The sequence below is a fragment of the Bidens hawaiensis genome, unplaced genomic scaffold (assembly GCF_021521415.1).
Source record: "Bidens hawaiensis isolate Kalapana, Puna unplaced genomic scaffold, B.hawaiensis_p1.1 tig00017162_1, whole genome shotgun sequence".
Taxonomy (NCBI): Eukaryota; Viridiplantae; Streptophyta; class Magnoliopsida; order Asterales; family Asteraceae; genus Bidens; species Bidens hawaiensis.
In genome coordinates, this window is record NW_027492597.1 from 187,382 (window position 1) to 213,130 (window position 25,749).

The window sequence follows — 25,749 nt, forward strand, 5'->3', positions numbered from 1 at the left end:
TTAATGTTGGTATTCAGCCTATAAACAAACTGAATTAACATGAATTAAGCATGTTTGTGTTCGTTCGTTGCTTGTTAAGAAAGTGAATGTGTGTGTGCCCGCTTATGTTCGTTTGTTAATGTTCTAAACGAACTGTTGGGCCATATCTTGAGGCTGAAGCGATCAAAAGTTGTTTTTGTAGTTGATCCGGATGTGTATTGTGTATCCGAGTCAACTTAACTCAGATATACAAGCTCACCCAAATATACATGTTTACATGTATACACCACTAAAGTTAACCCGGATGTGAAGTTCTCACGGATGAAGAATGTTTGAGCTTTAACTTCTTTATGGTGCTGTTATTAGACCACGACTATAAATAGATCAGTGTTAGGCAATTTGTAAATTGTAAGACGCCATTTTGAAATTGAGAACTAATAAAATAGTTCAATCAACAAAGTGACAAACACACAACCCTAATTCATGATGAATTCTTCATGTGGAAGCATCATTTGAAAGCAACAACTGATAATATAGTATCCAATGATGTGGAACTCATTTTGCTTTGGACCATACATTATGATGACGTTATTGATTGACAGTGGTGAAGTATTGGTACTTAAGAATCCTTCCAAATACTATGATTCTGATCACAATCATAAGAGGATGGAAGTTAATAAAAATGACATCATGCTCTTCAAAATTAAGTTTAGGAATAGTTATTTCACTATTCTACAGAAAAGAAATTGTGGAACAACTGGTTTGATTAACTAGAGGGCACTCTGTTGTGCTAGCTAGTCAACTAGAGGTCCAAACGTTCTTGTTCAACAATTCGACATCTAGGTAGTGTTTGATATGAAGTAATGATACACGGAATGGAATGGAATGGATCATTTTAAAGAAATGAAATAAAACATGTTTGGTTGTCATTAATAAATTGAATGAATCATTCATAAGAAATGCAATTCCTTCCAAATGTAACATTTTTCATTATTTAGTATGAGGTGCTTTTTTTTTCATTCCTTCAAGGAATGAAATGAAAAATGTTCAAAAGTTTCATTGTCATCGTTTTATTATAGTATAACTATTATTAAGTTATAATTATTATTATATTTTTATTATTATATCGTATTCAGTTATTACCGTTCCATTAATTGACAAAAATATTATGTGTGTTGTTTACTATTTAATAAACAAATAAATAAAGTTGTGATTTATTTCATTTATACGTAATAACCAAACAACACAAAGAAATAGTAATGATTCATTTCATTTTTTTTTTGTATTTCATTCCCCATATTTATTTCATTTCTTCGTATTAGAAGTAGATTTTAAGGTAGTTTGCATACAGCCACCATTAGAAAAAAAAAACTTATGATTATATGGACAAATCATAATCACACAACAAATTAGAATTAATTGAGAAATTTTAAAATATCGATTTTTATATATGCTAAAGACAAAATTATAGAAATTGTTCTTTATCTTTGCATCAAATTTCAGTGGTTGTCCTTTATCATTAAAATTAACATAATTTGTACTTTATGTTTCAAAATGTTACACCGTTTGTCCTTTAACGCTAACTCGGTTAGTTTTTCTCGTTAATTTTGATCATGTACAAAGCACATGAGCGTAATTAGTCATTTTACCTATTGGTTTAAAAAACTTTAACATATATATAATATGTAAATACACACACTCTCTCTATCTCTCTCTCTCTCTCTCTCTCCCCCTCTACCCACCACCGCTAAATCGGGTCAGTTCGAACACTATCAAGCCTAGCGCATCTCCAAAACAGTCTGATAATACACACCAAAATCACCGATGCAAACTCTAAAATCATCAAGTCACTCAAACACCTAAATTTCAGTGCCGCTAATGGTACCAAACGCAATTGTCACCCCAATTGACGCTAATCAAACCCTAGCCGACGACTGGATTCGTTCTAATGTCGTTCGATTTCATCCCAAAACCATGATCCGAATATACACACTCAATCCCAGACCCCAAGATCTGTCGATGCGTGCAAATGATATAAGCCTACTGATCCGTTCAAATGAGATTTGGGTATTAACTGGATGAGTTTATTTGTAGAAGAAGAAATCGTGCCTCTCTCCCGCTCTCTTTCTCTCATGTTTTTCTCTGTAACAACAAGCATCAAAATAACCCTATGAAATTAGGAACCTTAAATTGCAGGTGCCGAAGTCAGTGATGCTAGGTGTTAGACGGTGTGGATTGCTGAAGGTGATGGTGATTGTTACCGGAGATCCGGGTTGTGTCTGATGGTGTGAATAGAGGAAGAAGGGAGAGAGAGGGGTTTTTAGATTTAGGGAAAGATGAAGGAGTGGTGGTGGAAGAGAGGGTGATGGTGGCTGGTGGGAGGAAAGAGAGATAAGAGTGTGTGTACATATATATATATATATATATATATGTTTTTTATTGTGTTAGTTTAATAGGTAAAATGACCAATTTGTTCTCATGTGCATAACACATGACTAAAGTTAACGAGGAAAACTGAGTTAGGTTTAAAGGACAAACGATGAAACATCTTAAAACGTAAAGTATAAATTATGTTAATTTTAAAGATAAAGGACATCCACTGAAATTTGATGTAAAGATAAAATTTTGTCTATGCCAAAAATAATCAATTTGAATTTTTCCTTAACAATTTTTTATTAGAAATTAGAATCGATTCAAAATTTCAAAATAAAGACTTTTTGCATATGGTCACACAAATTATCAATATGAAAAAACAGAAAAGAAAAAAAAAAGAATAAACACATAAAAATCCATGTCATCAATCCACACTCTCAAACAACTTCAAATCAATCAACGGTTCAAAATCACCATCACAACTTCACACGGATCATTCATCCCCCCAAAATTCAAATCCTCCCTCCAAAAACCTCAACTATAAAACCACCTTAAAATCCCTCATCTCCACCTCACTCAAAACAAATTCAAATCTTATACACCCCAATCTCATTTCAAACATGTCTGGTCGTGGAAAGGGCGGAAAAGGCCTCGGCAAGGGCGGAGCAAAGCGACACCGCAAGGTCCTCCGCGACAACATTCAAGGAATCACAAAACCCGCAATCCGAAGGCTGGCGAGAAGAGGCGGGGTTAAGAGAATCAGCGGGCTGATTTACGAGGAAACCCGTGGCGTGTTGAAGATATTTTTGGAGAATGTGATTCGTGACGCGGTGACTTATACCGAGCACGCTCGTAGGAAAACGGTGACTGCTATGGATGTTGTGTACGCTCTCAAGAGACAAGGACGAACTCTTTATGGATTTGGAGGCTGATTATTTCATGGTGTTATTAGTTTGTTAATTAAGAATTGGATTGTTGAATTTGGATGTTTAATTGGATTCTACTATGTTTGTTGAAATGTTGGATTCGGTGGTTGTTGATTATGGCAAATTGTTTGTTATTATTGTCTTTGGGACAGATGTTTCGGTAATGCAGGCAAAAATTTGGTAAAGATTAGTGCCAACCAGTACTAGTACCGATCATGCTTTTCTTGAATACTTAGTGTTGGTATTAAAATGCTTGTTTTGGTTATGGTTCGATACTGGTATCATATATCATTTGCTCATTTGTAATGGCATAATATCTCCCTGTGTTATTTATTAGAGCTAATAGTAGTGTAATTGGCTGATACTCATTTGTAAACCATCAAATATTAGGTTTTAGACATACTGGTAAACTTGTAAAAGAAAAAAAATTAAAACAATAACGACTCTTACATAACTCTCAGTCTCTCACATAGTTATAAAATAAAAAACATGTAGTTTTTAAATAAAAAACACATATTTTGCTCCATGCTAGTTGTACAATCTACAAATAACATGAATGTTTTGAAGTATCAACCTTTAGAAGACGCCTTTAAAACTAGCATTTAAGAGTTATAAACTTATCTTTATTGTATATAATTTATGAGTGAGAGATTTTTTAATTTTTAAGAGGTACCAAACCTATTGCTTTTAATACAAACTAGGGAATATCTCATAGAATAGCAACCAACTTTCAAAAGTGTTCTAATTAGGTCATTCATGCATATTTTTTTCAAATAGGGTCACTAAATCTTCAAATCGAGTCTCACCGATTTTTTTGTTTGTTAAGAAATAAATGGAGGGTAAGATGTAGGGGTCGGAATTCGCAATATATGTAGTTATATTTTTAAAAAATTGAAAACGTTAATTATATTAAATTCAAAAATAAAAAATAAAATCCATGTCGCTATTCAACGTCAACATCAAAAAATAGATAAAATGATTTCCTATGTGAAACAAAAAATAAAAACGTTAAAAAACATGTTAAAACCTTTAATTTAATAAAATATGAAAGTTGGGTGACATAATTGGAACTCTTTTTAAAGTTGAGTGACCTAATTGGAACACTTTTAAAACTTGGTTACTTTTATATGAAATTTCCCATGCAAGCTATAATACATAAAATTAAGCATTTTAGGGGCAATTTAGTCTTTGATAATTTTGTCTTTTACCAAAATATGTTACGGTAATTACAAGTTTAATTCCTTAACTTTAATCACATTTTGTTAATATATATATTAGTTACATATATACCCCTTATTTTAAATCAATTACCCCGACGACGTTTAAACGTGTATAACCTTTTCATTCGCTAATATTTTTTTAAAAATAGTATACAATAAAAACGAGTATTATATTCTCTTTAATTTGAGTATGGTATTGCTATACCTTTTCATTTAAAATTACCATTAAAGACCGGCAAACGAATCGGGCGGGTTCGGGCGTTCGGGTCATGGGTCTAAAAGGGTAACGTTGGAATGATTCGATACAAAAAAGGTTAGTTTGGTTTAGGTCAGGACGGGTTTAGGTTGAAAGGGGTCAATGCATAACGAAAAAATTGAAATGAGACATTCATTGTTTAGCTAAAAGCAGTCCTCTGCCTTAAATAGCATCATAAAGCACAATAATACAAAAGGCCTCTTTAACTCACTATTGCAATAACATACCATGTGCTAGGGTTCCACAGAATATAAACTTAACCTACATAAAGTCTGATTTAACCAAACGCAACAGATAAATCATTATCTCCGGTTACTTTTAATATTATTTGCTGTAGAAACTTCACGAAAAACAATTGCTTCACACCAATGTTGCAAAAGTGGCTAGGCACTCGGTCGCTTGCGAAATTGTAAGCCTAGGCAGGGAGACCTCGGGGAGTATTGAGACATGACAATTATTAAAAAAAAAAACGAACTAATTTTCAAGTAATTTTATATATGCCAGATACCATAAGTATACTAATATTTATACCAAAATACGCTAATATCAATACAAATCAAAAGAATACATTTCAAAAGTTGATACTTATATTCTTTAGTAATAACTTAGACATAGAAATCGTTTAATTCTCGGGTGGGATCCGATACAAATAAAATTAACCTACTAAACATACAAATAACTATTATAATTACAGTTTTGAACTAGAGTAATTATGTTATTAAAAAAGTAAAATAATGTTATAATAATTGCTCTAGTTCAAAAATTATGTACTAATAATAAATACTAGTTTGTTAACTTTTCACGATAAAATCATTTGTATTTGATCCAAACATGTTGGTATCTCCGTGAAAATATATCGAAAATATGTGAAACTCTGACTTGAAGCAAGTTAACTGAGTTGAGCCGACTAGCTCCGAGTTGGACCAACTCCGAGTAATGTTGGCCGAGTTGAAGAAAATCGAAAACATGGCACAATCAGCAATCGGAATATCGAATTACAGATCAAAACTAATGAATACCCGATCACAATGCAACATAATATTAATTTTCATTCTCCAGTTACGAATATTATTATTATTTAATTAATTAATTTTCCTGCATTGAATGATCGCGGCGGCCGTAAGGAGAGAATCAGAGTATCCAGCAATCGAGGTATATATATACAGTTATGGTGTATGTATAGGTAGAGAGAGAAAGAGAGGGTTTCTTTCTCTCTCACTAGAACTTGTTCTCTCTGTAATTGTAAGTAATGAGTCTGTCTGTCTGTCTGTCTATCTTTGGTGGGCCTTTTTGCAGGGAGTTGTTACAGTAGGTGGGGGTGATCAACTGCTTCGCGGACCACTGATATATAGTGTGGTAAACTGGTAACACACGTGTCAGAGACTGCTCGGTTATTTGTTTAAAGTCACCGCCAATCGGGTTTGGAATGATGATATTTTTTCCAAACCATACTACTACTTGTTTTCTAAGTGGGATTCTACTGGGTCTAGTAGTGTAATTACTATAGTTTAGAGGTAGCGTAATTGTATTATAGTAACTACTTTGTATAACTACAAGTGTAATTACTTTCGTTATAAGTAGTGTAAGGCAATGTGTATTGTGTAGTGGGGCGATACTGGGCTACAAACCACTACATCCTAAAATGAAAATCGTCCTTTGCTGACGTGACGCCACGTGTTAAAAATCGTCCATCAATGTAGTCCTTCCACTACACATAGCCTAACTGCTTGTACAAGTAGAATAATTATCCCGGTAGTGTAACTACTCTAGTTATATGTAGCATAATTAACCACACTTTGTTATTTACACCTCCGTAACCCTATTTTTTTTCCTTTGATTTGAACGATAGTTTTACTTATATATATTTAATCAAAACCCTCTAGCCAAAATATTGATACGAAATTAAGGACACTTAGATAAACAATATGTTCATAATATAAAACTAATATAGGCAAAACTTATTTTATGTTTACTTTCACACAAATTCTATCAAAGTGGTGAGGGCACAAATCGGGTTACGGACTTGAAACAAGTTTGATTTTGGTAAAAAATGATGAACCGTTTTATGTTCAAGCCAGACCGGGTTTCAAGTATAAAAATGTAACGGTTCAACTTGACAACCGAGCTTCTCAAACCAACATTCAGTTTTAAACCGGGACATGTTCATAATCGATATTGGCTGATGGTGATGCTCCTTTCGATATTCTTTTAGCATGGCTTTGAAATAATAATAAAATATTCCCCTTGTGACAAGTGACAAGTCATCTTGGTCACCGTCGATGTTCTACTCATAGATTGATATTTGTTGGCGGGCTATCTTTAGTAGATCCAGGCACCCCAGCCACTCGAATAAGCTAGAAACACCTTCACACCATTAATACTGGCGGGGCCTGTTCACAGCTTTTGGGGTGCAAACGTTTTGACAAAACATGGCATGCGGGCGGAAGATCATGTTTTATTTGCTTATTTTTATTGCATGGACCAATCAAACACCAAAATCTCATATTTATTTTATAAAAATTAACTAAAAAATAAAACATAAAGTTATGTAGGTAAACATGTATATTTATGTCTGTATGTGTGTATGTATATGTGCATGGTACACAACTGCACACGTATATTTACATACTCTTGTTTTTCTATTGTAGGTGGTGGGAGGACCTAGGGTTGGGGCAAGAGTTAAATCTTGCAAGGAACCAACCTCTAAAGTGGTATATTGTGCCTATGGTTTCCTTATCAAATCCGACCTTGTCGCAGCAGAGAATCGATCTTACAAAAACCGTCTCTCTCATTTATATCATAGATGATATTTTTGATATCTATGGAAGCCTTAATGAACTTACTCTACTTACAGAAGCGGTCAACATGTACACAACAAACCATAACATCATTTCTAATTTTTTTATGTTTTACTTTTTAATATTTTCGATCATTAATACACACAAATATATATATAGAAACATGATCAAATACATTTTATTCTTAACATGAAAACAGTGAGAACCAATTTGTTGTTATGATTAGGTTTATTTTTATAGGTGTTTGCTGCTATTTTTTTGTTAGTATTTGCTAATTTTCGATTATGAGACGTTATAAGTATTTGCTTATTTATATTTTTTTGTTATTATTAGATGTTTTCTTTTGCTGTTATAAGTATTTGCTGGTATATGCTGTTATTATTTAGGTCTTGATTTTGATTCTTTTGTTGTAGTTTTTAGGTTCTTTTTTTGTTATTATAAGTCATTGTTTATGTAGATTGGCATTGTAGTTGGTATTGTTTCTTACGTTCACATTTTTAAATAAATTGGCATTATTTCCTACATACTCATGTTAAGATCAAAATGTACGTGAACCTTCCCCTATATATATATATATATATTTGCAGGTGGGATATTGGCCCTGTAAAGCAGCTTCCATACTATGATAAGTCATGCTTCAAAGCTTTATATGACACTACAAATGAGATTGCGCGCAGAGTTTATGACAAACATGGATTTAACCCCATAAAATCCTTACGAAAGTCGGTATGATATATACTGTTCATTGTGATATTAGATTTTAAGTAAATAATAAACAAGCACAAAGATAAACTCATTACGGATTTTAACCCACACCGGCCACTTTTGTGGGACGAACACCATACCACTTGCAAGTAATATTTTTATTATCCAATATATTATTACCTCTACACTTTCCAAAACAATTTTGCAGTGGGTGACATTGTTTGATGCCTTTTTGGTGGAAGCAAAATGGTTTGCATCTGGGCATATTCCAAAGCCGGAAGAATACTTGAAGAATGGGATGATCAGTTCGGGTGTACAAGTTTTCCTAGTTCACATGTTTTACCTCCTTGGTGATGGCGCCACCAAAGAAAAAGGGAACCTTATTGACAATGATCATGGCATTGTATCATCGGTTTCAAAAATTCTCCGTCTTACAGATGATTTGAAATCTGAACAGGTTAAAATGTTTACTCAAATTTTATGTTGACAATGTATTAGATCCTTTACGAATTGCGCTAAACATACCTTGTCCCTCCATTTTGATATGTTGCACTTCCCTTTCAACTTTTTACATCACTAATATTTACCCATATCCATACTAAAAGGGGCAAAACTTTTTGATTTTGTGTTTTCAAGAAGGGGTATGTTGAAAATCTAAATGGGTACGTTTAGCTAACCCCTTTACTAATTTGTGATATGTAACTGACTCGATATATGATCTTTCTAACAGGAAGAGAATCAAGACGACCATGATGGATCATATGTCAAGTGTCTCCTCATGGAACATGAGTATAGTACTATTAAAATTGCCCGGGAGCACGTCAGGAAGATGATTTCAGACACATGGAAGCGTTAAAACAAACAATGCCTCTCCCCTAACCCTTTTTCGGGAAATTTCTTGAAAGGCTCTATAAACTTTGCACGGCTGATTCCATCAATGTATGGTTACAAACACAACAATTCATTTGATCTGATAGAAGGCTATATCAAGTCTATCATGTGAGAGTCTGAGACAGTTTTATATACTAACTATTTTAGTTAATACAATGAAGTGGACATGTTATATATCTTGTACAATACAAAGCTTGTGTATGGGTAGAACTAAAAAGACTTAATTTTAAGATTTTTCACATTCTCCTAGTTTTCTTATGAACAAACTTGAGAGAATAAGAACAAAAAAAAAGGTAGAGTAAATATTGAAGATTCCGTTTTAAAAAGAAGCATGGTCGCCAAAACTTCAGATCGCGTTGCATCTTCGTTATAATATACTTGCCGAATCTACTAGTAATCAAACAACCATGTTAAGAACGATCAAGGCCATTATACACCCTTTATGATATAAAAAAGAAAAAAAAAAGTCATGCTTAAAAATCAAAAGTCAAAACGATTCCATCAACCAAAACCTCAAAAACCGAATCATTCACAAGCCCTATAACTTTCTAGGACTAATCCTTATTCGGAGCGTTCACCGTATTCAAAATACATAAAAGACAACAGTTATTGATCAAACCTATGAACTCTGACAAGGATGGATTTAATTTGTGGCCACAAAAACATCTTTTGCTGCAACTATAAGGAAGAGCCTCATTAACACCAAGATCAGGCTTCGGGTCATTTCATGGTGAACATAATCTGCCAGTATCTCTTCAATACCGTTATTTATATGCCAAAATAAAGCAAGATTTGGTAGGAAAGTTGAAAATACTGTCGAGCCCAGGCCTAGTTTTGCCGCCTGCAAACACCAAAAGAAAAGTAAATAAAATATATGGATTAATACAAATTTCTTTAGACGTTCTAGAGAAAATCATTTAGGAGGCCTTATGCATTAAGAATACACTTTGGAGATTTTCAACCTACCATATGACCCGTTTCTAAGCGTGTAAACGAGCCAAACGAACATGAACGGAGCATGTTAGTGTTCTTTCGTTTAACTTTAACCGGACATATGATCACACAAACAATCAAACAAAGGGGGTGTTCTTGTTTGTGTTTGTTCGTTAAGAAATGAATGAGTTCGTGTATGTTCACAAACGTAACTGAAAACAGATGAACATATCTGAGCTAAAACCAACAGAAAGTAAATGTTTTGGGCCTAAAATCTTATTAAAACTAGAATAAACTGTAATAAGCCTAAAGTTTAAATGAGTATATTAACGAAAGTAAATGAACAAACTTAAACAAACTTGAACTAAACAAACATAAATGAACAAACAAGACGTGTTCATGTTCGTTCATTTAGCTAACTAAACAACAGATTTTGTTCCTGTTCGTTCGTTTATTATATAACCAAACATGAACAAACTTCACGATGAACGATTCAATGAATGTTCGGTACGTTTACAAGCCTACACATTTCTTTCAAATAAATGGACTAGTTTCTGTCTTACCCCCTTTTGACCGGTTAGAGACAAAACATAAACATAATCAACACATTAATAAATAATCCGGTTGTATTTTCCATAGTAATCAAAAGCACCCGCTTTGGCTGCCTAAGCGCTAATTTCAGGCGAAGCGCAATTCCACCGACTTGCAACACTTTAGGCGCAATTATAGGAGGATCCTACGGATTTGATATTTTCTGAATAATATATTTAAACCATTTACAAAAAAATCATCGGATTAACAAAATTAACGATTAACGCCAATCTATCAAATATAGTGAACTAGTGATTGATCGATAATTAACTCTGCATAACAGAGGCTACCAGATGAGTCGAGGTTATTAGCAACAGTAACGGCAATCTATCAAATATAATTTTTTTAATTTAGATGCGCTTTTTTAGATCCACGCCTTTTTTACGCCTAGGCCCTCAGAGAGGCCTTTGCGCCTAACGCATTTGATAGCTATGGTATATTCACCCCTAATCAATGATTGATGCCAATGACTTGGTCCCACATGATTCTATTACATTGTCGTTAATAAAAGGTACTTCAGAAACATGACAAATTTTTAACGTGTTACCTAAATCTATATAGTTAGCCAAATCTTATCATGTTTTTACAATTTTAAATTGACAAGAGTATATTACAATTAAAAAAATTGTAGAAAATTAAGTTTCGTAGTTAAAAACAAAAGATTTAAACACGCACCTGTGGAGCCTTTACAATGGGAGTACTTAACACACTTCCAGCAACAGCACCCGAGGCAGTAAAATAAGCAGGGGCAGTGTGTGTCCTTTTGACCAAGGTGTTGACTGTCTTCTCTAATTTAGCAGGTTCTGTTTCAAGATAATCACATTATGGATGCCAGAACTTACAAAAAATTGATTGTATGTAATATTAAGCAAAAAGAATTTCATCATATGAACATAAAATAAAAAAAAAACGGTATTCAACATATATTGAATACTAAAAAACTTGCATGGTTTATAAATTATAATAAGTAGATTTAAGACGCTTGAAAAAGCATACCACGGTATGTAAAGAAAGATCTACTCCATGTTTGGGTTGGAAAATCTGTTTTAGGCGATGATACAACGTCCCTGTGACAAGAAAATTGTTGTAAATGAAACGTTGGGTTCAAATATTAGGTCAATAAGGGTGTGTTTGGATGGTGTTTCATCTTTTTTATTACAGCAGTATGATAATTATAAGCTAACTACAATAATATTTTTCATAAACTAGCAGTTAATAAAGTTTTCATCAACATTTATCTTTTCCATAAGATTAACAATGAGAACCATATGAAAAAGTATACAATAAAGGAGTGACGAAGAAGAACATAATTCTCTACCTCAAGGATTTTGAGTAAGCAGGAGGACCTGCAATTATTCAAGTCGTACATCATCTAGTGATTTATGTTAACAAATTCATGAATTTCAGTTTGGATAATGGATATTCTTGTTCAATATTAAACATACCTTGATGAAATCCGGCACCAGTTTTGACTTTCTTCCAATTTCCTAGCAGAATCACACATGATAGCAACAATTAATGTCACAATTCAACAAAAGTGAGAGCTAACAAGTGAACATGGTCAAACTTATTTGGAGAACACATTTAATCAAGTAATATGTTACTTTCTAATTTCTATTACCGTATGAAATGTCAAAACTTCACAGAACTTTATTATAATATGGCATACGTTAATCAAAAAAGAAATAACCGAACTACCTCAAGCATTGGGATACCAGCAACATATCCACGTGATGCAGATCCTGCTAATGCAGGTTGGGTCCTCTCTATTGATTGCGCAATGCCCTAATCAACAACTTCAACTTATTATAGTTTATCACGAATATATCAATTATGCACATAAGAATGGCAGTATACATGCATAAACATCTCTGTAGTCAATCTCGGCGATATCTCGTTTATCTGTCCTCATGTGAAATATTGGTCAGAATATCGGTACAGATCATATTGGCGATATTCCTGATATAGGTGTTTTAAGTCTTGATCAGTTCCTACTTGTTACAATTGTTAGTGTTTTGCAAGTTGCAAAAGGATAACTTGTTGATAGTAGGAGAGTATACGGAATTGTTAAGTGCTAAAGTGACATATATATAAAAGTTGTCATATTAGGTATAAATGTGCATCCAAACAAACACCTCTATAAAAACGAAAAATGAATGATGCAGAAGCAAGCATACATACATTATTGAGCAGAGACAAAGCTTTACGTCTGATGGTTGCACTCATCATTATATCCTTCAAATGAAATCCTGACTAATTAAACATGAAGCATCAACAACAACGAGGTCGAAAAAACAAACAGAATAAATCTAAAAAGAAGAGATGTCAGTTGATCTTATTTTGAATTCAGCATGTAGTAAAATTTAATTTAGGGCTTGTTTGTAACAACAACATTCAAAATTAAAATAAAAAGAGATAATGGTACCGATCTAACTAACAGATGAATCAATCAATCAATCAATCGGAGTTGAATAATAATAATGGTGAAAATATCGCCACGTCTCCTATTCATTTTTGTAATTTAATTTCTTTGTTTTGTGTCGCACTCATGTGACGTGATGTGATGTATTTTAAATTCGGAGGAAAATAAAAAAGGATGTTGACAAAACTACGCCATTCTAAATTAGTACCTTCGACATTGTGTAGTCATCACTCTTCATATCCAGACATTATGTGTCATGTGACGTTCAGTTAGAGTTATGGTTTTTTACAAAAACAGGTTGTAGTCATAACTCTTCACCCCCCGGCATTATTCACTTTTACACTTTTTGTTTTTTTTTTAATTTTTAATAAGAATAATCAAACAATAATAATATTTTATTAAATAAATATTACATGAAAATAAAATAAAAAACTATTCGTCGTTGTTGACGTTGTCGTCGTCTTTGCCCTCGTCTTCGCCCTCTTCGTCGTCGTCGTCTTTGTCGTCGTCGTCTTCATCGTCTTCGCCATCGTCGTCGTTATCTTCATCATCGTCTTCATTGTTGCCCTCGTTTTGATCATCGTTTTCACCAGGCAGAGGCCGATACATCCAAAGATGTTGGACCAAATCCTCCTTTAGTACGTTATGTATCTCTCTTGACCGCACGGAATCCGAGTTTTCCAGTCGTTGCTCCATACTTGCTGGAGTCCGTGGTGGATCCGGGTCCGGTATGAAAGTTGGACATATTGATCTTCCCTCATCCTCGATGATCATGTTATGCATTATGATACACGCATACATAGCACATCTCATTCTTTCTAAAGACCACAGACGACAATGATTTTTAACATAATGTCATCGTTGTTGAAGAACACCAAAACACCTCTCGATATCCTTTATCGCAGACTCTTGCACTTTCTTAAAATATTGTCTTTTTTCAACCATCGGGTCTCTGAATGTTTTAACGATTATCGCGAACTCTGGATATATTCCATCACCCAGATAGTACCCATGATGGTAGAAGGTATCGTTAGCCCAAAACGAAGCGACGTGAACGGTCCCAGATATGTAACTCTCCATCACAGGAGACTGCTCTAAGACGGTTATGTCATTGTTGGAACCGGGAACACCAAAGAATGCCGACCAAATCCAAAGGTCGTATGAAGCGATCGCATGAAGGCTCACCGTTGGTCCCTTTTGGTCACCTCGTGTGAATTGACCTCGCCATGCAGTTGGACAATTAGCCCATTCCCAATGTATGCAATCTACACTCCCTATCATGCCGGGGAAACCATACACCCTTGTATATGCCTCGTAAAGACGTTGTAGATCGTTAAAGTTGGGCTCTCTCAGATAACGTGGTCCATATAGTTTCAATATTCCTATATTTTACAAAACTTTTATAAAATAAATGATCACAGTAAACAAGTGATAAAACTATTTAAAAAAAAAAACAAAACGTACTGTAACAAAGATACTCCAAGGTGTCCCGAGTTATTTTTTCGGCCATCTTTAAATACTCGTCGTTGATGTCGATCATGTTTCCGTAGGCTAGCACGCGTACGGCTGACGTAACCTTATGAATAGCCGTGAATCCTAGCGTCCCTCGAGCGTCAGGCTTTTGCTAAAAGTAATCAAACTCACGCTCCAAATCTTTGGTGATGGCATAAATAAATTTTTAGACATCCGAAAACGACGCCTAAAGGTCTTCGGGTTCTTGTATCTCGGCGAGTCGCAGAAGTCGGTTGTTGGCTTCGGTACGATCTCGTTCGATATTTGCTCTTTTTGAAACGGGGGGTGGAGAGCTAATTGTACTCGTAACGGAAGTCATGTACTTTGTCGCGAGCATAATCGCACTCGTAACCGCCTGATCCTCCTCCACGTCCTCGGCTTGTTGGTCGGGCCCGAAAAACTGTTTATATATAGATGGAGGATCCATATATAGTGAATTTTGTGTAAGGAATTATAGAGTTGTAGAGTTGAAAGAGAATTTTTATAAATTTGATGAGTTTTGATTAGGAATTATAGTTGGTTTAATATATAAAGAAATAATTTTATTTTTTTTATTCTCCAACGGTAACATGCAACGGTCATTTTTTGATATCTGTGCCCTTTTCTCGCGTTTTAGATACAACGCTATAAAAAAAACTCAAAACGCAGGGGGGGCGGGGTGGGGGCGGTGTACCCCCCCCCCCCCCCCCCCCGCGTTATCCTCCAAAAATGCTCCCCAAAACGCACACTACGGGTGGTCTTAGGTGTGGGAAAGCCTCACGGAACACACGGTTTGACAAGTAATCGATCGGTTCAATAGATTTAACTTTGAACCGTACTTGTTTCATACTTCTTTTCGTATAATTAGTTTTACAAGTAGAGTAATTATAATTGTTGTGTGATTAGAGTAATTATTATTGCTCTTACTAATGTTATGTTTTGATTGTGGCTTGTGACATTTATTATGTATTTATGTTTTATGATCCTACGTTTCTAACGTCTTTTTCATGTCCGTGTATTTTTTTTCCTGGAGCTGGGGTCTCCCTAAAACCAACATTTTTATAATTGGGAAAGATGTATGGTTCATCTAAATCATATTTTTTCCAAACCATACTACTACTTGTTTTCTAAGTGGGATTCTACTGGGTCTAGTAGTGTAATTACTATAGTTTAGAGGTAGCGTAATTGTATTATAGTAACTACTTTGTATAACTACAAGTGTAATTACTTTCGTTATAAGTAGTGTAAGGCAATGTGTATTGTGTAGTGGGGCGATACTGGGCTACAAACCACTACATCCTAAAATGAAAATCGTCATTTGCTGACGTGACGTCACGTGTTAAAAATCGTCCATCAATGTAGTCCTTCCACTACACATAGCCTAACTGCTTGTACAAGTAGAATAATTATCGCGGTAGTGTAACTACTCTAGTTATATGTAGCATAATTAACCACGCTTTGTTATTTACACCTCCGTAACCCTATTTTTTTTCCTTTGATTTGAACGATAGTTTTACTTATATATATTTAATCAAAACCCTCTAGCCAAAATATTGATACGAAGTTAAGGATACTTAGATAAACAATATGTTCATAATATAAAACTAATATAGGCAAAACTTATTTTATGTTTACTTTCACACAAATTCTATCAAAGTGGTGAGGGCACAAATCGGGTTACGGACTTAAACAAGTTTGATTTTGGTAAAAAATGATGAACCGTTTTATGTTCAAGCCAGACCGGGTTTCAAGTATAAAAATGTAACGGTTCAACTTGACAACCGAGCTTCTCAAACCAACATTCAGTTTTAAACCGGGACATGTTCATAATCGATATGAGTTTGAATTAAACCCGGTCCAGTTAACAAACTTTTACATGTTCACAACTACCAACCTTTAACACACTTTGATTATATGGCATCTGGGCCCTTGTAGTACAATGCCAGTCATGGTTAGGTAAGTAGGAAAAAAATATTCAATTTCCGAGCAACAACCATAAAGTGAAATTCGACAATTTATAGGTTGTTCAATTCAATTTTTATTCCGACAACAAATCATCCTCAAAACATGTCGATCGCTAAAAGAGGGCTTCAGCAGTACTTGCTACAGCTTCAACAGCATCCACTAAGAACAAAGGTGCAATCTTTTCTCGATCTACTTCATTTATGTTGATTTCAAGAACTGGGTTTTGCTTATTTTGGTGAATTAGAAACTGGGTTTGTTTCATTTGACGAATTCGAACTGTTTTTTCATGTTGATTTTGTGGTTTTTAGTTAAATCAAGAAATGGGTTTTGCTTATTTTGATGAAATAGAAACTGAGTTTGTTTCATTTGATGAAATCCAACGGTTTTCTCTATTGATTTTGTGGTTTTAGTTAAATCAAGAAATGGGTTTGCTTATTTTGGTGAATTAGAAACTGGGTTTGTTTCATTTGTTGAAATTGAACTGTTGTTCTTACTAATTTTGTGGTTTTAGTTAAATCAAGAAACGGGTTTTGTTTTTCTTGATTTATTATGAATTGGGTTATAATTTGTGCATATTTTAGGCTATAACTGCTGGAGTATTGTCCGCGATCAGTGATATTGTTTCTCAGAAGCTCACTGGCATCCAGAAACTGCAAATCCGTCGTCTTATTCTCAAAGTGGTATGATCTCATTATCTTTCATATTTGTTGACTTTTTGAAGTCAATCCGTTGACTATTAGTCATCAAGAATCTTGTATTAGAGTGATCTTAGTTTAAAGTGTATGGTTGTTTATGGATGAATGATTAATATTAAGAAAATATGCAGCTTTTTGGGTTTGCATATCTGGGACCATTTGGGCATTATTACCATATAATGTTGGATAAGTTGTTCAAGGGCAAAAAGGACTCGAAAACGGTTGCCAAGAAGGTATTATAGATTTATATCAATCTTTGAATATGGGTATCGATGGAAATTTAGAATCTTACAACCAAGCTATGTGATTGGGATTCATGGCTGGCGGTTTCATCTTGCAGGTGGTGGTTGAGCAGTTGACATCCGGTCCGTGGAACAACTTGATCTTTATGCTCTACTATGGGTTTGTTATTGAGGGTAAGGTCTTACAGCTTAGAGTAGTAATGGTTTGAATCTTTTGTTATTACGTGACACATGTCATGTTGTTTTGTCTACAAGAGAGATACTAAGCCATAAGTAATGTCCTACCTTAAATACCATCAATGCGAGTTGGGCGCACGAGCCTAATCAAGCTCCGTGTATGAAGCTCAGGCCCGTTTATTAAACTTGCCCTAGATCAAGCTTTAAGCGAATCTAGAGTGAGTAACTGACGAGTGGCTCAGTTCATGCACCCCTACTTGGGAAGTCTACGCTCTGGGAACCAATAATAAAGGCGAGAGCTCCTTGGGGACAATATTGTCTGTTAACTTGTTATTAATTGGTTAAAATCAAAGTGAATAAATTTAGACTCAAAATGTTAAGCGGGTGTTTGGACATGCGTTTTGAAACTGATTATCGGACTTAGAGAATAACTTGGGCGTTTGGTTATGTCAAATTATACGCAGGAAGGCCGTGGATCCAGGTGAAATCCAAAATCAAGAAGGAATACCCTACAGTACAGTATACAGGGTGGACGGTACTTCTCTACTTCCATATTTATTGTTACTTTTAAAATTTTGTAACAAGAGAGTGAAATTTATCAACCAATGTTCAGTTCTGGCCGGTAATCGGGTGGATAAACCACCGACACGTGCCACTGCAATTCCGTGTCATCCTCCAAAGCTTTGTCGCAATGTGCTGGTACGTGTTTTCAGTTTATACAATAGATTGTCGGGTCTATTTGGTTATGTTGTTTTATACCATTCTATGATGGTAGACTAGTGAGCTTAGGGGTGTAGCCGAGCCAAGCCTAAGCTCATTTAACTTAAGAGAGCTCGAGCTCTGCTCGTTCAGAGCTCTATTTCTAAAGCTCAACCCCGTGTCTTGAGCAGTTTCAAGCTCGAGATCGGATCGGACTTTGCTCGTTTATTATTTAATTATTTTATTTATCTTTATTTATAATTAATTTGATATATAAATCAAATATAAATTTTTACATATAACATAATATATATTATTTAATTATTTTATCATAATAAATTTTTTACATATAACATAATATATATTATTTAATTATTTTATCATAAATTTGTATATAGCATTTATAATATTGTGTTAATATATATTAACTAAAAATTATATGAATAATAGGCTTGTTTAGTCAAGCTTAAGCTCATTTATTAAAAGAGCTACAATATAAGTTTGGGCTCGGGCTCGTTTTAGCTCGGGTTGATTCAAGCTTTTAGCGAGCCAGGCTTGAGTAGTTCACGAGTGGCTTGGCTCGTTACACCCCTAGATGAGCCAAACTAGTTATATTTATTTTTTAATTTAATTTGTAGGGGTATATTCTTGAATTTAAGAGCAAGATCAATGACAATAACCAAAGGTTAAGCAAATTTAAAGGAATGTCTCTAATAACGTCTTCTGCTGCTGCCTCTGCTATTATGTTTAAATTGGCTTTGTTTTAGCTCATAAGTTATTAAAAATTTGTTTACCAATATTTTCTATCTTATTTTTATCTATTGGAATGCGCGAACAGCAAAACGGGGTTCCGTCCCATTATCTTGTATCTTGATTATTAAGCTGGTGTCGAATTAAAGCTATGTAATGTAACAGGGATTGTTCTGAATCAATGATATGGTTAGAATTATGCTAAATAGATTACTTGTGCATCTATATATGGCTCGGTCTGAGTGCAACACGTTCGATCATTTGCTTATGTTAGTGTATATGCGAGTAGGTCAAAACGTATGGTTAGTTTGTTTCCATTTTATTTAGGATTAGGTATACATCCGGTAAATTTGAAATGTGTCGTCATTAATGCTTGTATCCTAACATCATTTTGAACTGTTCCGTTAATGCTTGTATCCTAACATCGAGTCGTTTCTTGTCTTTTTTGCCGTATGCATGCTGGTCCAAAGCATCTTATGACCTTGAACATCATGGCGTCTTTGTATAATGTTGCATTTAATGTTGGTATTCAGCCTATAAACAAACTGAATTAACATGAATTAAGCATGTTTGTGTTCGTTCGTTGCTTGTTAAGAAAGTGAATGTGTGTGTGCCCGCTTATGTTCGTTTGTTAATGTTCTAAACGAACTGTTGGGCCATATCTTGAGGCTGAAGCGATCAAAAGTTGTTTTTGTAGTTGATCCGGATGTGTATTGTGTATCCGAGTCAACTTAACTCAGATATACAAGCTCACCCAAATATACATGTTTACATGTATACACCACTAAAGTTAACCCGGATGTGAAGTTCTCACGGATGAAGAATGTTTGAGCTTTAACTTCTTTATGGTGCTGTTATTAGACCACGACTATAAATAGATCAGTGTTAGGCAATTTGTAAATTGTAAGACGCCATTTTGAAATTGAGAACTAATAAAATAGTTCAATCAACAAAGTGACAAACACACAACCCTAATTCATGATGAATTCTTCATGTGGAAGCATCATTTGAAAGCAACAACTGATAATATAGTATCCAATGATGTGGAACTCATTTTGCTTTGGACCATACATTATGATGACGTTATTGATTGACAGTGGTGAAGTATTGGTACTTAAGAATCCTTCCAAATACTATGATTCTGATCACAATCATAAGAGGATGGAAGTTAATAAAAATGACATCATGCTCTTCAAAATTAAGTTTAGGAATAGTTATTTCACTATTCTACAGAAAAGAAATTGTGGAACAACTGGTTTGATTAACTAGAGGGCACTCTGTTGTGCTAGCTAGTCAACTAGAGGTCCAAACGTTCTTGTTCAACAATTCGACATCTAGGTAGTGTTTGATATGAAGTAATGATACACGGAATGGAATGGAATGGATCATTTTAAAGAAATGAAATAAAACATGTTTGGTTGTCATTAATAAATTGAATGAATCATTCATAAGAAATGCAATTCCTTCCAAATGTAACATTTTTCATTATTTAGTATGAGGTGCTTTTTTTTTCATTCCTTCAAGGAATGAAATGAAAAATGTTCAAAAGTTTCATTGTCATCGTTTTATTATAGTATAACTATTATTAAGTTATAATTATTATTATATTTTTATTATTATATCGTATTCAGTTATTACCGTTCCATTAATTGACAAAAATATTATGTGTGTTGTTTACTATTTAATAAACAAATAAATAAAGTTGTGATTTATTTCATTTATACGTAATAACCAAACAACACAAAGAAATAGTAATGATTCATTTCATTTTTTTTTTGTATTTCATTCCCCATATTTATTTCATTTCTTCGTATTAGAAGTAGATTTTAAGGTAGTTTGCATACAGCCACCATTAGAAAAAAAAACTTATGATTATATGGACAAATCATAATCACACAACAAATTAGAATTAATTGAGAAATTTTAAAATATCGATTTTTATATATGCTAAAGACAAAATTATAGAAATTGTTCTTTATCTTTGCATCAAATTTCAGTGGTTGTCCTTTATCATTAAAATTAACATAATTTGTACTTTATGTTTCAAAATGTTACACCGTTTGTCCTTTAACGCTAACTCGGTTAGTTTTTCTCGTTAATTTTGATCATGTACAAAGCACATGAGCGTAATTAGTCATTTTACCTATTGGTTTAAAAAACTTTAACATATATATAATATGTAAATACACACACTCTCTCTATCTCTCTCTCTCTCTCTCTCTCTCCCCCTCTACCCACCACCAGCCACCACCGCTAAATCGGGTCAGTTCGAACACTATCAAGCCTAGCGCATCTCCAAAACAGTCTGATAATACACACCAAAATCACCGATGCAAACTCTAAAATCATCAAGTCACTCAAACACCTAAATTTCAGTGCCGCTAATGGTACCAAACGCAATTGTCACCCCAATTGACGCTAATCAAACCCTAGCCGACGACTGGATTCGTTCTAATGTCGTTCGATTTCATCCCAAAACCATGATCCGAATATACACACTCAATCCCAGACCCCAAGATCTGTCGATGCGTGCAAATGATATAAGCCTACTGATCCGTTCAAATGAGATTTGGGTATTAACTGGATGAGTTTATTTGTAGAAGAAGAAATCGTGCCTCTCTCCCGCTCTCTTTCTCTCATGTTTTTCTCTGTAACAACAAGCATCAAAATAACCCTATGAAATTAGGAACCTTAAATTGCAGGTGCCGAAGTCAGTGATGCTAGGTGTTAGACGGTGTGGATTGCTGAAGGTGATGGTGATTGTTACCGGAGATCCGGGTTGTGTCTGATGGTGTGAATAGAGGAAGAAGGGAGAGAGAGGGGTTTTTAGATTTAGGGAAAGATGAAGGAGTGGTGGTGGAAGAGAGGGTGATGGTGGCTGGTGGGAGGAAAGAGAGATAAGAGTGTGTGTACATATATATATATATATATATATATTATGTTTTTTATTGTGTTAGTTTAATAGGTAAAATGACCAATTTGTTCTCATGTGCATAACACATGACTAAAGTTAACGAGGAAAACTGAGTTAGGTTTAAAGGACAAACGATGAAACATCTTAAAACGTAAAGTATAAATTATGTTAATTTTAAAGATAAAGGACATCCACTGAAATTTGATGTAAAGATAAAATTTTGTCTATGCCAAAAATAATCAATTTGAATTTTTCCTTAACAATTTTTTATTAGAAATTAGAATCGATTCAAAATTTCAAAATAAAGACTTTTTGCATATGGTCACACAAATTATCAATATGAAAAAACAGAAAAGAAAAAAAAAAGAATAAACACATAAAAATCCATGTCATCAATCCACACTCTCAAACAACTTCAAATCAATCAACGGTTCAAAATCACCATCACAACTTCACACGGATCATTCATCCCCCCAAAATTCAAATCCTCCCTCCAAAAACCTCAACTATAAAACCACCTTAAAATCCCTCATCTCCACCTCACTCAAAACAAATTCAAATCTTATACACCCCAATCTCATTTCAAACATGTCTGGTCGTGGAAAGGGCGGAAAAGGCCTCGGCAAGGGCGGAGCAAAGCGACACCGCAAGGTCCTCCGCGACAACATTCAAGGAATCACAAAACCCGCAATCCGAAGGCTGGCGAGAAGAGGCGGGGTTAAGAGAATCAGCGGGCTGATTTACGAGGAAACCCGTGGCGTGTTGAAGATATTTTTGGAGAATGTGATTCGTGACGCGGTGACTTATACCGAGCACGCTCGTAGGAAAACGGTGACTGCTATGGATGTTGTGTACGCTCTCAAGAGACAAGGACGAACTCTTTATGGATTTGGAGGCTGATTATTTCATGGTGTTATTAGTTTGTTAATTAAGAATTGGATTGTTGAATTTGGATGTTTAATTGGATTCTACTATGTTTGTTGAAATGTTGGATTCGGTGGTTGTTGATTATGGCAAATTGTTTGTTATTATTGTCTTTGGGACAGATGTTTCGGTAATGCAGGCAAAAATTTGGTAAAGATTAGTGCCAACCAGTACTAGTACCGATCATGCTTTTCTTGAATACTTAGTGTTGGTATTAAAATGCTTGTTTTGGTTATGGTTCGATACTGGTATCATATATCATTTGCTCATTTGTAATGGCATAATATCTCCCTGTGTTATTTATTAGAGCTAATAGTAGTGTAATTGGCTGATACTCATTTGTAAACCATCAAATATTAGGTTTTAGACATACTGGTAAACTTGTAAAAGAAAAAAAATTAAAACAATAACGACTCTTACATAACTCTCAGTCTCTCACATAGTTATAAAATAAAAAACATGTAGTTTTTAAATAAAAAACACATATTTTGCTCCATGCTAGTTGTACAATCTACAAATAACATGAATGTTTTGAAGTATCAACCTTTAGAAGACGCCTTTAAAACTAGCATTTAAGAGTTATAAACTTATCTTTATTGTATATAATTTATGAGTGAGAGATTTTTTAATTTTTAAGAGGTACCAAACCTATTGCTTTTAATACAAACTAGGGAATATCTCATAGAATAGCAACCAACTTTCAAAAGTGTTCTAATTAGGTCATTCATGCATATTTTTTTCAAATAGGGTCACTAAATCTTCAAATCGAGTCTCACCGATTTTTTTGTTTGTTAAGAAATAAATGGAGGATAAGATGTAGGGGTCGGAATTCGCAATATATGTAGTTATATTTTTAAAAAATTGAAAACGTTAATTATATTAAATTCAAAAATAAAAAATAAAATCCATGTCGCTATTCAACGTCAACATCAAAAAATAGATAAAATGATTTCCTATGTGAAACAAAAAATAAAAACGTTAAAAAACATGTTAAAACCTTTAATTTAATAAAATATGAAAGTTGGGTGACATAATTGGAACTCTTTTTAAAGTTGAGTGACCTAATTGGAACACTTTTAAAACTTGGTTACTTTTATATGAAATTTCCCATGCAAGCTATAATACATAAAATTAAGCATTTTAGGGGCAATTTAGTCTTTGATAATTTTGTCTTTTACCAAAATATGTTACGGTAATTACAAGTTTAATTCCTTAACTTTAATCACATTTTGTTAATATATATATTAGTTACATATATACCCCTTATTTTAAATCAATTACCCCGACGACGTTTAAACGTGTATAACCTTTTCATTCGCTAATATTTTTTTAAAAATAGTATACAATAAAAACGAGTATTATATTCTCTTTAATTTGAGTATGGTATTGCTATACCTTTTCATTTAAAATTACCATTAAAGACCGGCAAACGAATCGGGCGGGTTCGGGCGTTCGGGTCATGGGTCTAAAAGGGTAACGTTGGAATGATTCGATACAAAAAAGGTTAGTTTGGTTTAGGTCAGGACGGGTTTAGGTTGAAAGGGGTCAATGCATAACGAAAAAATTGAAATGAGACATTCATTGTTTAGCTAAAAGCAGTCCTCTGCCTTAAATAGCATCATAAAGCACAATAATACAAAAGGCCTCTTTAACTCACTATTGCAATAACATACCATGTGCTAGGGTTCCACAGAATATAAACTTAACCTACATAAAGTCTGATTTAACCAAACGCAACAGATAAATCATTATCTCCGGTTACTTTTAATATTATTTGCTGTAGAAACTTCACGAAAAACAATTGCTTCACACCAATGTTGCAAAAGTGGCTAGGCACTCGGTCGCTTGCGAAATTGTAAGCCTAGGCAGGGAGACCTCGGGGAGTATTGAGACATGACAATTATTAAAAAAAAAAACGAACTAATTTTCAAGTAATTTTATATATGCCAAATACCATAAGTATACTAATATTTATACCAAAATACGCTAATATCAATACAAATCAAAAGAATACATTTCAAAAGTTGATACTTATATTCTTTAGTAATAACTTAGACATAGAAATCGTTTAATTCTCGGGTGGGATCCGATACAAATAAAATTAACCTACTAAACATACAAATAACTATTATAATTACAGTTTTGAACTAGAGTAATTATGTTATTAAAAAAGTAAAATAATGTTATAATAATTGCTCTAGTTCAAAAATTATGTACTAATAATAAATACTAGTTTGTTAACTTTTCACGATAAAATCATTTGTATTTGATCCAAACATGTTGGTATCTCCGTGAAAATATATCGAAAATATGTGAAACTCTGACTTGAAGCAAGTTAACTGAGTTGAGCCGACTAGCTCCGAGTTGGACCAACTCCGAGTAATGTTGGCCGAGTTGAAGAAAATCGAAAACATGGCACAATCAGCAATCGGAATATCGAATTACAGATCAAAACTAATGAATACCCGATCACAATGCAACATAATATTAATTTTCATTCTCCAGTTACGAATATTATTATTATTTAATTAATTAATTTTCCTGCATTGAATGATCGCGGCGGCCGTAAGGAGAGAATCAGAGTATCCAGCAATCGAGGTATATATATACAGTTATGGTGTATGTATAGGTAGAGAGAGAAAGAGAGGGTTTCTTTCTCTCTCACTAGAACTTGTTCTCTCTGTAATTGTAAGTAATGAGTCTGTCTGTCTGTCTGTCTATCTTTGGTGGGCCTTTTTGCAGGGAGTTGTTACAGTAGGTGGGGGTGATCAACTGCTTCGCGGACCACTGATATATAG

At 34.1% G+C, this 25,749-nt stretch overlaps 3 protein-coding genes, 1 long non-coding RNA gene and 1 pseudogene across 4 annotated transcripts; 4 read left to right on the forward strand and 1 right to left on the reverse strand.

Moving 5' to 3' along the window:
- Positions 1 to 2,972: 2,972 nt before the first annotated feature.
- On the forward strand, positions 2,973 to 3,284 carry LOC143553275 (histone H4). Its single transcript, XM_077043298.1, has one exon. It carries the CDS (start codon positions 2,973 to 2,975, stop codon positions 3,282 to 3,284), a length of 312 nt encoding a protein of 103 aa, XP_076899413.1.
- A 3,744-nt stretch (positions 3,285 to 7,028) lies between these two features.
- LOC143553258 (putative terpene synthase 13) lies at positions 7,029 to 9,260 on the forward strand (annotated as a pseudogene).
- A 142-nt stretch (positions 9,261 to 9,402) lies between these two features.
- Positions 9,403 to 11,782, reverse strand: LOC143553259 (uncharacterized). Its single transcript, XR_013138802.1, has 3 exons — positions 11,669 to 11,782; positions 11,348 to 11,475; positions 9,403 to 9,989 (listed from the first exon to the last, which is right to left on the reverse strand). It is a non-coding gene; the product is annotated as an uncharacterized LOC143553259 (long non-coding RNA).
- Positions 11,783 to 16,505: 4,723 nt separating this feature from the next.
- LOC143553260 (peroxisomal membrane protein PMP22-like) lies at positions 16,506 to 19,312 on the forward strand. The gene is made up of 7 exons (XM_077043286.1): positions 16,506 to 16,721; positions 17,132 to 17,230; positions 17,377 to 17,478; positions 17,586 to 17,661; positions 18,129 to 18,199; positions 18,278 to 18,363; positions 19,002 to 19,312. The coding sequence occupies exons 1-7, from the start codon at positions 16,653 to 16,655 to the stop codon at positions 19,051 to 19,053; spliced, it is 555 nt and encodes a 184-aa protein (XP_076899401.1). The 5' UTR covers positions 16,506 to 16,652; the 3' UTR covers positions 19,054 to 19,312.
- Positions 19,313 to 22,615: 3,303 nt separating this feature from the next.
- Positions 22,616 to 22,927, forward strand: LOC143553276 (histone H4). Its single transcript, XM_077043299.1, has one exon. It carries the CDS (start codon positions 22,616 to 22,618, stop codon positions 22,925 to 22,927), a length of 312 nt encoding a protein of 103 aa, XP_076899414.1.
- The last annotated feature ends 2,822 nt before the right edge of the window (positions 22,928 to 25,749 follow it).

What these genes read in the sequence shown, in the direction of transcription:
- LOC143553275 (XM_077043298.1), top strand. Translation starts at nt 2,973, where the DNA reads ATGTCTGGTCGTGGAAAGGGCGGAAAAGGCCTCGGCAAGGGCGGAGCA.
- LOC143553260 (XM_077043286.1), top strand. Translation starts at nt 16,653, where the DNA reads ATGTCGATCGCTAAAAGAGGGCTTCAGCAGTACTTGCTACAGCTTCAA. An exon ending in CTATGGGTTTGTTATTGAGG is followed by an intron (nt 17,662 to 18,128) that starts GTAAGGTCTTAC and finishes AATTATACGCAG; the next exon opens with GAAGGCCGTGGATCCAGGTG. An exon ending in AGCTTTGTCGCAATGTGCTG is followed by an intron (nt 18,364 to 19,001) that starts GTACGTGTTTTC and finishes TTTAATTTGTAG; the next exon opens with GGGTATATTCTTGAATTTAA.
- LOC143553276 (XM_077043299.1), top strand. Translation starts at nt 22,616, where the DNA reads ATGTCTGGTCGTGGAAAGGGCGGAAAAGGCCTCGGCAAGGGCGGAGCA.